Below are 12,447 nucleotides of genomic sequence, written 5' to 3'. Positions count from 1 at the left end.
ACTCGTCTAAGTTACCTATATCAGTGACAGTGTCCCTGCTGTGGGACAGCTGCAGCTCCTCATTCTCAGACTCTGAGTCCTGCCGTGATAACTTGGTGCTCTTTAGGCTGCCGGCCCGGCGAATGCTGGAAAGGGAACCCCCCTTCTTCACCCGGAAACTGCGGGTTCCTTTAATCTGGAGCAAGCGGGAGCCTCCTATCCTGATCTTCCTGCTGGGAACTGTATTGAAAGAATAAAAGAGGACTTTTTTCCCCTTAATTTTTCCCCATCTTAAAAAAAAACAAAACCAAACCAAAGAAAGCTATCCTGGCCCTCCCCTCCCTCCCAACCCTTTGCTGCCAGCCTGTACTGCAGCATCTTTTCCTCTACCAAGAAACGTGGGGCCAGAGGCTCCCTCCAAAGCCACCGCCAATGCAGCTCTGTCAGTTGGGCAGTAAAGATGCTGTATGCAAACATGTCCATCACCTCATTTCCTGGAGATCTGGTAGGTCACCTCAGGCCTTGTCTGTGTTTGGAATTAGCCCTCATTCCGCCACCAGCAAGCAGAGTCAGCTGCTCTAACAGAAACCCAATAGATGGACAAGGAAAACCTACGATCCACACCGCTTTGGAGTCAGTTCCCGACAGGAGCCAGGACCTGCCCAGTGGGTGTCAATTGCAGTTTTCTTTGCCAGACCCTATGGTTTGCATTAGTGCAGAATCACCTCTTGCTAGGGGTAGATGGCTGAATCCCAAGCCTGAACAAGGCAGCGTGGACAAATCTATCTTGCTGTGGGCCTGGGTTCTGTAAACCTGGCTGAGCTCTGCAGTGGGAGCCCTGATTTTATTGCTACAGCAGGTGGGACTGCAGAAGGGTGGTCTGCTTCCTGGGGTTAGCATGCCAGACCTGTTTGAAGCCAGATTTGCACAAATCCGTGTCTCTGCATGTTACTCTTCATCATGAGAATGCTTTAGAGGAAAAAGGAGCACGTGGATCCTCTCCTTCAGACAAACCAGCAGCTCTCAGGCATGAACAATAGTCCATCGACACTCTGCATTTTTTGTGATGAGCACAGACATGAAATGGGTTCAATGTTCAAAGCACCAACCCTTTGCACCTTCGTTCTCCTCCTAGTTCCAAGGCAGGACATGGCAGCATGGCAGTCCAAATGTTGCAACACTCAAGTCATTTCACTGCAGCTCTAATTGGGCAAGGCCACATCTGATCGATGACCTTTTGGGGTGTGGTTGAGAGTGAACAGGATACAGCTTTTTGGATACCGTGGGGAAGAAAAATATCTTAAGAAAATTGTATCTTAGCTTCAGGGGGAAAAAAAACAATCAAGCACACCTTTAGTCCTGAGAATGTCCCTAATTCCTCCAGAACCCAGGCTCCACTCCCATTTCCAGTGGCTTACATGCTGGAACCTGTCCAGAGAAGGGCCACGAGGATGAGCAGAGAGCTGGAGCTCCTTTGCTATGGAGACAGACTGAGAGAGTTGGGGTTGTTCAGTGTGGAGAGAGGGCGGCTCCCAGAAGACCTAATTGTGACCTTCCAGTATCTGAAGGGGGCTACAGGAAAGCTGGAGAGGGACTTTTTAAGGTGTCAGGGAGTGATAGGACTGGGGGGAATGGAGAAAAACTAGAAATGGGTAGATTCAGATTGGATGTAAGGAAGAAGTTCTTCCCCATGAGGGTGGTGACAGACTGGAACAGGTTGCTCAGGGAGGTGATGGCAGCCTCATCCCTGGCAGTTTTTAAGGCCAGGCTGGATGTGGCTGTGAGCAAGCTGCTCCAGTTTGAGGTGTCCCTGCCCATTGCAGGGGGGGTGGAACTGGATGATCCTTGAGGTCCTTTCCAGTCCTGACCAATCCGTGATTCTGTCCGATGTAGGCTGGATAGGTTTTGAGAGCTGCTACTCAGTCCTGATGAAGGAGCTGGACTGCTGAAGGACCAGAGCATCTCCCTCCATGCTGAAGTCTTTAACAATCATTACTGCTTGAATTCTGTTCAGATCAGCCTCAATCCAGCGGCTCAGTTCCCCCAAAGCTAACCCACACAAGCTCTTGTAACTGCCTTTCTTGAAGTCTGCAGAACCCCATTTTAGAATCCAAAAAGCACAAATGATCCTCTGAGAGCCTACATCTCCCTCACTTCAGTGCCTGTACTTCAGACCTACCTGGAGCAGATTCTATACAGTAAACTTGGTAGCTTTTGGATAGCTGTTAAGCCACGCCTGGGGTGAACAATGAGAGCAAAGTTTTTAACACTCCAGAAAAAACAATGAATGAAAGGAAACAGATTAGTACTCATCCAAGAGGTTGAGATAAAGAAACCTCTCACTGCAGGCAAGAAACCAAAATCAGTTACATTCACACATCAACATTTTTCTTATCTAGAAATGTGTAGGTTAGGAAAGATGCCTCTGCATCCTGTTGTGTTTGAGCCAGGTTGATCCCCAGATCAATATGCTCTGGCCAGAGAAAACAGCATCACTGTCATTTAAAATTACAACATTCCCTTGCATTTATTGAGCTTCAAAAAGACTGCAAATACCTTTTTGCTAGAAGATATTAGGATATTTAAGGTCTAGCTTTCCTACAACTACCTGAAGGGAGGTTGTAGACAGGCAGGGGCTGGTCTCCTCTCCCAGGCAACCAGAATCAGAACAAGAGGACACAGTCTCCAGCTGCACCAGGGGAGGTTTAGGTTGGATGTTAGGAGGAAAATTCTACACAGAGAGAGTGATTGCCCATTGGAATGGGCTGCCCAGGGAGGTGGTGGAGTCACCATCATTGGGGGTGTTTAGGAGGAGACTTGATGGGGTGCTTGGTGCCATGGTTTAGTTCATTAGATGGTGTTGGGTGATAAGCTGGATGTGATGATCTTGAAGGTCTCTTCCAACCTGGTTTATTATTCTATTCTATTCTATTCTATTCTATTCTATTCTATTCTATTCTATTCTATTCTATTCTATTCTATTCTATTCTATTCTATTCTGTTCTATTCTATTCTATTCAGTAGGCTCTACAATGTAGTTAAGAGGTAGCTTTAATAAAGGAATTGATGAAAGGAAAGGGAAAGAAAAGAACAACCCACAAATGAAACTGCAGAGAAAATGTGGTCTAACAGAGTCAAGGATGCAGAAAGCTAATACTGCCTTTGCAAAACAGGCTCAGCTCTGCATTATGCCCCTAACACTGAAACATAGGGGGGGAAAAAAAACCCTAAAAATAGGATAGTTAGAGACCAGCCAGCAGCACTTTTCAGCAGGACTGCATGCTTGTAGGCTCTCTCCCACTCAGGTAACATCCCAGTGGGTGCCTGAGAGGCTGAAAAGTGGTTTCAAGTAATTGCCATAACTATCTTTAAAATAAAAAGAAGCAACCAACCCCCAAACCTGAGCTTTTCCTCATCCAAATTGTAAGGCATGTCTTAGCCCACTGATCTTAGACTATTAGACCACAAGGCTGTGTGCTCCTCTGGGCTGCCAGGGTACAAAAAATGAAGTTGAGCATGGATTTATGCAGCTCACCTGTCTTAGATGGACACCTATCTGTCTTCACAGGAGCAACTGTCCCAACTGACTGACAGTTTTGGAGGCAGTTTTACACCACGTAGGTCTTGGAAGCAGTTTGAATATTTTCTCCAATAACTCTGTCATCTTTACAGCTGAAGAGAGCACAAACTTTATCCAAAGACCCCTGAATGCCTCCAAAACCTCTTCTGAATCATTAATGCACAATACAGTTCCTAGAAGATCACCAGCCACAGACTCCATCCTTTCCAAACAACCATCAAACCTTTATCCTTTCTAAGCAACCTTCAAACATTTATCCTTTCCAAGCAGCCATCAAACCTTTATCCTTTCCAACCATGAAACCTTTATCCTTTCCAAGCAACCATCAAACCTTCATCCTTTCCAAGCAACCATCAAACATTTATCCTTTCCAACCATCAAAACTCTATCCTTTCCTAACAACCAGGAAACCTTTATCCATTCCAAGCAACCATCAAACCTTCATCCTTTCCAAGCAACCATCAAACCTTTATCCTTTCCAAGCAGCCATCAAACCTTTATCCATTCCAAGCAACCATCAAACCATTATCCTTTCCAAACAACCATCAAACCTTTATCCTTTCTAGCCATCAAACCTTTACCCTTTCTAACCAAACATCAAACCTTTATCTTTTCCAAGCAACAATCAAACCTTTATCCTTTCCAAACAGCCATCAAACCTTTATCCTTTCCAAGCAACCATCAAACCTTTATCCTTTCCAAACAACCATCAAATGTTTATCTTTTCCAACCAACCATCAAACCTTTATCCTTTCCAACCAACCATCAAAACTTTATCCTTTCCAACCATCAAACCTTTATCCTTTCCAACCAACAAACCTTTGTCCTTTCCAAACAACCTTCAAACATTTATCTTTTCCAAACAACAATCAAATCTTTGTCCTTTCCAAACAACCACCAACCCTTTATTCTTTCCAAACAACCATCAACCCTTTATCCTTTCCAAACAACAATCAAATCTTTGTCCTTTCCAAGCAACCATCAACCCTTTTTCCTTTCAAAACAACAATCAACCCTTTATCCTTTCCAAACAACCATCAACCCTTTATCCTTTCCAAACAACCTTCAAACATTTATCCTTTCCAGCCATCAAACCTTTATCCTTCCCATGCAACCATCAAACCTTTATCCTTCCCATGCAACCATCAAGCCTTTATCCTTCCCATGCAACCATCAAACCTTTATCCTTCCCATGCAACCATCAAGCCTTTATCCTTTCCAAACAACCATCACACATTTATCCTTTCCAAACAATCATAAAAATCCTCAGTCCAATGTCTTCACCTTTATGTACCTATTAGGAGACAGAATTGAAAGAGCTCTGGAGCACTTGCTAGAGGGAGAATCATTGACAAGTAACTGCCTGGCAGATTAGCCTCTAATTGCAAACAGGCAATTAGGGTTGTGTGGGGTATTGCAACACTTGTCCCATCAAGTAGTGTGTGAGTTTGGCATGAGATGGAAACGCTCTGCTGTTCACAGCACACACAGCAAGCTTGGCCTGTACTTGTACAGTCTGTTGGGCACATTGATCTGCTAGCCATCAAAAGCCACACAGCTGTGTGTTGGGTTTGTTGGTTTTTTTCATGTGGTAGCAAAGAATTCCAGAGGTCAAGCAATCAATCAGTAATGATTCTGTGAGATGCCATGACTTCCAAAGCAGATTTGCACAGAAAGATCTCAATCTTCCCTCCTATCTGTGGTTCTGCCCACATGACAAACTGCGTGACCAGAATGCAAACCAAACAGGGAAGGCTTTTGGTCTTTATTTTTTTGAGCCAATCAAATGGTGATGCTCCTCCCAGCACCCCACTGGGAGGCAGATGCACAGGGGAAGCATCCTCCTTTTCTTTGCTCTCCATGGCTCTCAGTCATAGCAGTGTTTGGTAAAACTGAACATCTTTGCTTCTCACATTTGTTGTATGGAACCCTGGATGCCAGAAAGCGTCTCAGAAACCATTCAAAGCCACTGTGGCCCCGTGGCCACCTGCTTTTTAACACAGTCTATGCAAATGGAGACATCAACTCAAGCAGCCACTTCACAAGCCCTCACAACACAGAAGCCTTATTGTGGTGCTCACAAACCTTTTTTCTCCTCGAAGCCAGCCTCAGACTTGAGGGTGTGGCTGCTGCTGTGCAGGGAATCCTTTGAATCTTCGTTTTCATCCAGGACCCCAGCAAAGCTGATCTTTCTTTCATACCTGTGCCGGTCCATCTCAGGGTCCAGACGCAGCCTGCAGCTCTCCAGGTCCTGCAGCACAATGTGGACCACACAGATGTGCAAGCAGTATGAACCCCCACAACCACAGAAGCTGCAGGAGGAACTGCCTCAGGTGGGTATTTGTTGCTGTCAGTTCTCCAGCTATGCTGACCCTTTCTAACCCAACTGCTCTCAGGGTGTGCAGCACACTGAGCCATGCTGCCAGGATGGGAGAGTTAAGAGGTGTTGCACACACCCCTGGGTAACTCTGCTGAGCAAAGGAGCAGCCTGTCTGCTGGCTCGTGAAGGGGAAAACACACAAATCACAGACTCACAGCAGGGTTGGAAGGGACCTCAAGGGTTGTCCAGTTCTAACCCCCCTGCCATGAACAGGGACACCTCACACTACAGCAGGTTGCCCACAGCCACATCCAGCCTGGCCTTCAAAACCTCCAGGGATGAGGCTTCCATCACCTCCCTGGGCAACCTCTTCCAGCGTCTCACCACCCTCATGGGGAAGAACTTCTTCCTAACATCTAATCTCCCCTCCTCCAGCTTGGATCCATTGCCTTGTGCTTGCAGCACAGAAGGCCAAGGGCAGCCTGGGCTGCATCCAAAGCAGCATTGCCAGCAGAGCCAGAGAGGTGATTCTGCCACTTTGCTCTGCTCTGCTGAGACCTCACCTGCAGTGCTGTGTGCAGGTCTGGAGCCCTCAACACAGGAAGGACCTGGACCTGATGGAGAGGGTCCAGAGGAGGGCCACAAAAATCATCAGGGGGTTGGAGCAGCTCTGTTATGAGGACAGGCTGAGGGAGCTGGGGGTGTTCAGCCTGGAGAAGAGAAGGCTCCAGGGAGACCCAAGAGCAACCTGCCAGTACCTGAAGGGGGCTATAAGAAGGCTGCAGAGAGACTGTTTGCAAAGGCCTGCAGGGACAGGACCAGGGGCAATGGCTTCAAACTAGAGCACAGCAGATTTAGATTGGAAGAAGTTCTTTATTATGAGGGTGGTGGAACACTGGATCAAGTCACCCAAGGAGGTGGTTGAGGTCCCATCCTTGGAGATATTCAAGGTGAGACTGGAGAGAGCTCTGGCCAACCTGATCTAATTGGGGATGTGGCTGCTGACTACAGAGGGGTTTGGACTGGATGAGCTTTGGAGGTCCCTTCCAACCCAGATCATTCTGTGATTCTATGAAGTCTGTGCCTGTACCTATGGAGCAGGTATGCCTATGGACACCAGTGCAAGTCAGGTCTGCTCTGCTGGCATTGCAGCTTTATGGGCCATAACATTATGTACCTGATTCATTTGGAAAAGAAGCATCACTCCAGAAATACAGACTTAATATCTTACTGGGTATGTTGTTGCCTCTGCTTCCTGCCCCCACACAAGGCTAAAAGAAGCATTCTAAGGCCATTTTCCCTGAGAGGCTCTTGCATAATGTGACCTTTAGGTTTCTCCTGCCTACACACCACAGAACAGTTGAATAGTTCCTCCTCCTCCTCTCCCATGCACAAGTCTGCAAAGCTATTAATCAGCTGCATTTCTCTCTGGCACAAAAGCACAAATTTCTCTTGACCTTCAAGACCCAACATATTCTTAGTTCTAAGATTAACTACTTCACTATGGAGAGGAACTTAAACTTCAGCATTATCCTTCTTTTGGATGCAGTCATTTGTTGCATGGTAAAAATACCAACAAAGTGTTTAGGCAGATGTCTGCTGAATTTAACCCTGGCTTTTATATAGCTGCCCTTCTTGCATACTTGGGTGCTGAGTCACTTAACCATAGGCTGTCTACAGCCTTTGAAAGAAGTTTCAGAACCTGATTTCCAATAATGCCCAGCGAAATCAGCCTGGGGAGAGCAATTGCCATTAGCAAAATGTGATCTAAGTCTGTCATTAACAAAAATCAGAGTAGGGCTAAGTCACCAAATCATCACAGAATGTTAGAGGGTGGGAAGGGACCTGCAGAGATCAGCCAGTCCAACCCCCCCTGCCAGAGCAGCATCATCCAGGGCAGTCTGAACAGGAGTGCATCCAGGTGGGGTTGGAAAGGCTCCAGAGAAGGAGACTCCACAACCTCTCTGGGCAGCCTGCTCCAGGCCTCTGTCACCCTCACTACAAAGAAGTTTCTCCTCATCTTGAGCTGAAACCTTCTCTCTTCAAGTTTGTCTCCATTGTTCCTTGGCTTATTGCTGTGCACCACCCAAAAGAGCTTGGCCCCCTCCACTTGACCCCCAGCCCTCAGCTATTGATAGACATTGATCAGATCCCCTCTCAGCCTTCTATTCTCCAGACTAAACAGCCCCAGGGCTCTCAGTCTCTCTTCACAGGGGAGATGCTCAAGACCCCTAATCATTCTGTGGCTTTCCCTTGGACTCTCTCTAACAGGTCTCTGTCTCTCTTGAACTGGGGAGCCCCAAACTGGACACAGGATTGCAGGTGTGGTCTCACCAGGGCAGAGCAGAGGGGGAGAAGAACCTGCCCAGCCCTGTTGGCCACACTTCATGTTCACTTGGCAACTTAACTTCTCATTCTCTCTTTATAACTTTCATCCCAATGTCCTGAAGACATTAGGCTTAAGAGATGACTCTGCAGGTCTGCCATTCCACTATCATCTCCTTCCATGCTTCCCACCTCTGGAGCTGATGTCTACCTTCAACCCAGTTTGACAAAAGATAACTGAGTGCCTGTGTGCTGTGTGAAACAACAGAGTGAAGGCCATGTTAAACCACACTATTAGACACAAGAGAATCCACACAAGAATGAACCAGTTTCTTGGTTTCTGCTGTTCCCCAAATCAGCTGTACCAAATCAGCTGTTCATGCCAGGATTTACCTCTGCCTCTCTTAGGCTCAGGGATGTTTCTTCTTTGTCTCTATTTCTTTTCTTCCTTCCCCTAGTCCCTTCAGTTCTATTGTCTAACCCAAACCAAAAATCTGCACCTTCTTAGCTCCATTTCTCTGTAAACTGTCCTTCCCACATTCTCTGAGCTGCCCTGTTGAGATCTCTATCAAGTGACTCTCCTAATTGGCTGTCCCCTCCTGCACTCCAGTTCCCGCAGCTCTCAGGTCCCCCACACTCAGTTTCTCTACTCACCTGCTGCCCTCTTTATTTTGAAATATGCTTCAACTTCCAGTACCCATTGTGCTCCCACAGTCCTATGCCCTGCCCACCTTCTATCCACCAGAAAACTCTTTCCTAGAGGGAGTTTCTCCTCCCCCTCTACTCTGTCCTGGTGAGGCCACATCTGGAATATTGTGTCCAGTTCTGGGCCCCTCAGTTCAGGAAGGACCTCAGGGAACTGCTTGAAAGAGTCCAGCACAGAGCCACAAAGATCATTAGGGGAGTGGAACATCTTCCTCATGAGAGGAGCCTCAGGTAGCCTGATGGCTCTCTAGCTTAGAGAGGAGGAGCCTGAGAGGTGACCTCATTGCTGTTGATAAAGATGTGCAGGGTGAGTGCCCAGAGGCTGGAGCCAGGCTCTGCTGGGGGATGCCCAATGCCAGCACAAGTAGCAAGGGTGGAAGTAGAGGCAGAGGAAGTTCCATGGAAACAGGAGGAAGAATGTTTTCCCTGTGAGGGTGGCAGAGGCCTGGAGCAGGCTGCCCAGGGGGGTTGTGGAGTCTCCCTCTCTGGGGATATTCCAAACCCCACCTGGATGTGTTCCTGTGTGACCTGCTCTAGGTGATGCTGCTCTGGCAGGGGGGTTGGACTGGACGATCTCTGGAGGTCCCCTCCAGCCCCTGACATTCTGTGATTCCTCCCTGCACCAGAGATACACTTGAGTGGTTTCCCCACCCTGCTGCTCCTCAGACAGGCCCAGAGCCAAACACCATCTGTGGGCATGGCTCTTTCTCCAGTGCTTGCTGTCCACTTACCACAAGAGGCTCAGTCCGTGGCCTGGGCATGTAGGGAAAGGTCTCTCTCAGAAAAGTGGTTATCTCCAGCAGGAGCTGGCAGGCTGCCATTTTCAGTGCAAAAGGGCAACAACATTTGGTAGGATTCACAGTGCCTAGAAAACAAAAAACAGTAAGCAAGGAGATTACATGGAATCTGGAACCAAGAGCTGATGAATGTTATCACACATGGTGCATAATGCAAGCTGCCCTGAGAACCCAGACTTAAGTCTGTGCTACTTTGGCCACACTGAAAGGAGCAGAGACAAACAAATACCAATTCCTGCATTGGTGAGACACTGGAAGAGGCTGCCCAGGGAGGTGGTGGAAGCATCATGCCTGGAGGTTTTTCAGGCCAGGCTGGATGTGGCTGTGAGCAAGGTGCTGTAGTGTGAGGTGTCCCTCCCCATGGCAGGGGGCTTGGAATTGGATGATCCTTGAGGTCTCTTCCAGCCCTGACAATTCTGTGATTTGCAACAGTACTAACACAGTGCAGAGTGCTGTGTCTGATTCTATTATGCATTATTACAGTGAAGCATTATAATGTTTATGTTATATCTATATTATCTATATCTTTATATTATCTATGTAATTGCTGTCTATATCATATCTATATTGCATCCAAACTAGGATAGGATAGGATGGAATAGACTAGACTAGACCAGGTTGGAAGAGACCTTAGAGATCATCGCATCCAACCTATCACCCAACACCATCTAATCAACTAAACCGTGGCACCAAGCACCCCATCAAGTCCCTTCCTGAACACCTCCAGTGATGGTGACTCCACCACCTCCCCGAGCAGCCCATTCCAATGCTCAATCACTCTCTCTATGAAGAACTTTTTCCTAACATCTAGCCTAAACCTCCCCTGGCACAGCTTGAGACTGTGTCCTTTTGTTCTGGTGCTGGTTGCTTGGGAGAAGACACCAACCCCCACCTGGCTACAACCTCCCTTCTGGTAGTTGTAGACAGCAATAGGGTCTCCCCTGAGCCTCCTCTTCTCCAGGCTAAGCAACCCCAGCTCCCTCAGCCTCTCCTCATAGGGCTGTGCTTCAAACCCCTCCCCAGCTTTGTTGCCCTTAATTATAGTTTCATAGTTTCATAGTTTCATTCAGGGTTGGAAGGGACCACAAGGATCATCTAGTTCCAACCCCCCTGCCATGGGCAGGGACACCCCACACTAGATCAGCCTGGCCAGAGCCTCATCCAGCCTGGGCTTAAACACCTCCAGGGACGGGGCCTTGACCACCTCCCTGGACAACCCATTCCAGGGTTTCACCACTCTCATGGTGAAGAACCTCCTCCTCACATCCAGCCTGAATCTCCCCACCTCCAGCTTCATTCCATTCCCCCTAGTCCTGTCACTACCTGAGATCCTGAGAAGTCCTTCCCCAGCCTTCCTGTAGGCCCCCTTCAGATACTGGAAGGCCACAATTAGGTCTCCTCGGAGCCTTCTCTTCTGCAGACAACAGCCCCAACTCCTTCAGTCTGTCCTCATAGGAGAGGTGCTCCAGCCCCCTGATCATCCTCGTGGCCCTTCTCTGGACACCTTCCAGCACCTTCACATCCCTCTTGTAATAGAGGCTCCAGAACTGGACACAGTACTCCAGGTGGGGTCTCACCAGGGCTGAGTAGAGGGGGAGGATCACCTCCCTCGACCTGCTAGCCACACTTCTCCTGGTGCAGCCCAGGATCTGATTGGCTTTGCGGGCTGCAAGTGCACACTGAGAGCTCATGTTGAGCTTTTTGTCCCCCAGCACCCCCAAGTCTCTCTCCTCAGGGCTACCCTCCAGCCAGTCACTGCCCAGCCTGGATTTGTGCCTGGGATTGCCTCGACCCAGATGCAGGACCCTGCACTTGCTCTTATTATCCATATCTATATTATCTATATCATATCTATATAGTATCCACATTATCTATATCCATACTATCCATATCTGTATCATATCTATATTATATTTATAATCTTATCAGAGCTGCTTCAACCCCGTGATCATGTTTGTGGCCCTCCTCCATCAGCTCCATGTCCTTCCTGTGTTGAGGGCTCCAGAGCTGTACAGAGCACTGCAGGTGAGGTCTCACCAGAGCAGAGCAAAGTGTCAGATGAGTACCTGCTCTTGAGATCAATCCCCACAGATGCCATTTCACTGCTCCCACCTACCCCTCCCTACTCTAAAGCTGGACTCTGAGCAGCAGGAAGCAGCAGGAAGGACAGTCTCAGAACCATGGGAAAAGAAAGCAGAGGCTATATCAACAGTGCCAGCACACTAGATCCACCCACAGCACACACACACAGGAACCAGCAGCTTGCAGCACACACACGGCTACAGATGGTGTCTGGAGAGGACATAATGACAATTAGAACCTTCACCTGCAGCTACATCAGGATGTGTTTTGTCTTCACTTGCTTTGGTTCACAGATTTTGTTATCATTTGCAGGCCTTTTGGGTTCTCAGAGTCAGTGAGGGGACACCCCTTGCCCACATAGAACCACAGAATCAGCCAGGGTGGAAGAGACCTCCAAGATCACCAAGTCCAACTGATCACCCAACCCTAACTAATCAACCAGACCATGGCCTCATCCAGTCCTGTCTTACACACCTCGAGGGACATCAAGCCAACTACCTCCCTGGGCAGCACATCCCAATGGCCAATACCCCAGACCTCATGACTAGAGTAGGGAGGACACTACTGCCCACTGCAGGCTTTGAACTCACAACCTTCCCATTAAGGGTCTGATGCACTACCAACTGAGCCACATGTTTTGGTAAGAACTTCTAAGATCA

The 12,447-nt window shown here is 48.1% G+C and overlaps 1 protein-coding gene across 1 annotated transcript in view; it reads right to left on the bottom strand.

The window, feature by feature from the left end:
* The window catches only part of UNC80 (unc-80 homolog, NALCN channel complex subunit), a 196,849-nt gene that overhangs the window by 89,228 nt on the left and 95,174 nt on the right, over positions 1 to 12,447 (bottom strand). Inside the window, exons 25-27 of the mRNA XM_068137866.1 lie at positions 9,641 to 9,774; positions 5,645 to 5,810; positions 16 to 219 (exon numbers count right to left, since the gene is read on the bottom strand). Of these exons, the coding sequence (XP_067993967.1) occupies positions 16 to 219; positions 5,645 to 5,810; positions 9,641 to 9,774 (504 nt within the window). The remainder of the gene's footprint in view (positions 1 to 15; positions 220 to 5,644; positions 5,811 to 9,640; positions 9,775 to 12,447) is intronic.

This window comes from Melanerpes formicivorus, unplaced genomic scaffold (assembly GCF_026170545.1).
Source record: "Melanerpes formicivorus ecotype bairdi unplaced genomic scaffold, bMelFor1.0.p_v2 SCAF_5, whole genome shotgun sequence".
NCBI classification, from domain to species: domain Eukaryota; kingdom Metazoa; phylum Chordata; class Aves; order Piciformes; family Picidae; genus Melanerpes; species Melanerpes formicivorus.
Note: the sequence above shows the minus strand (reverse complement) of the source record. Positions and strands in the feature narration are given on the sequence as shown.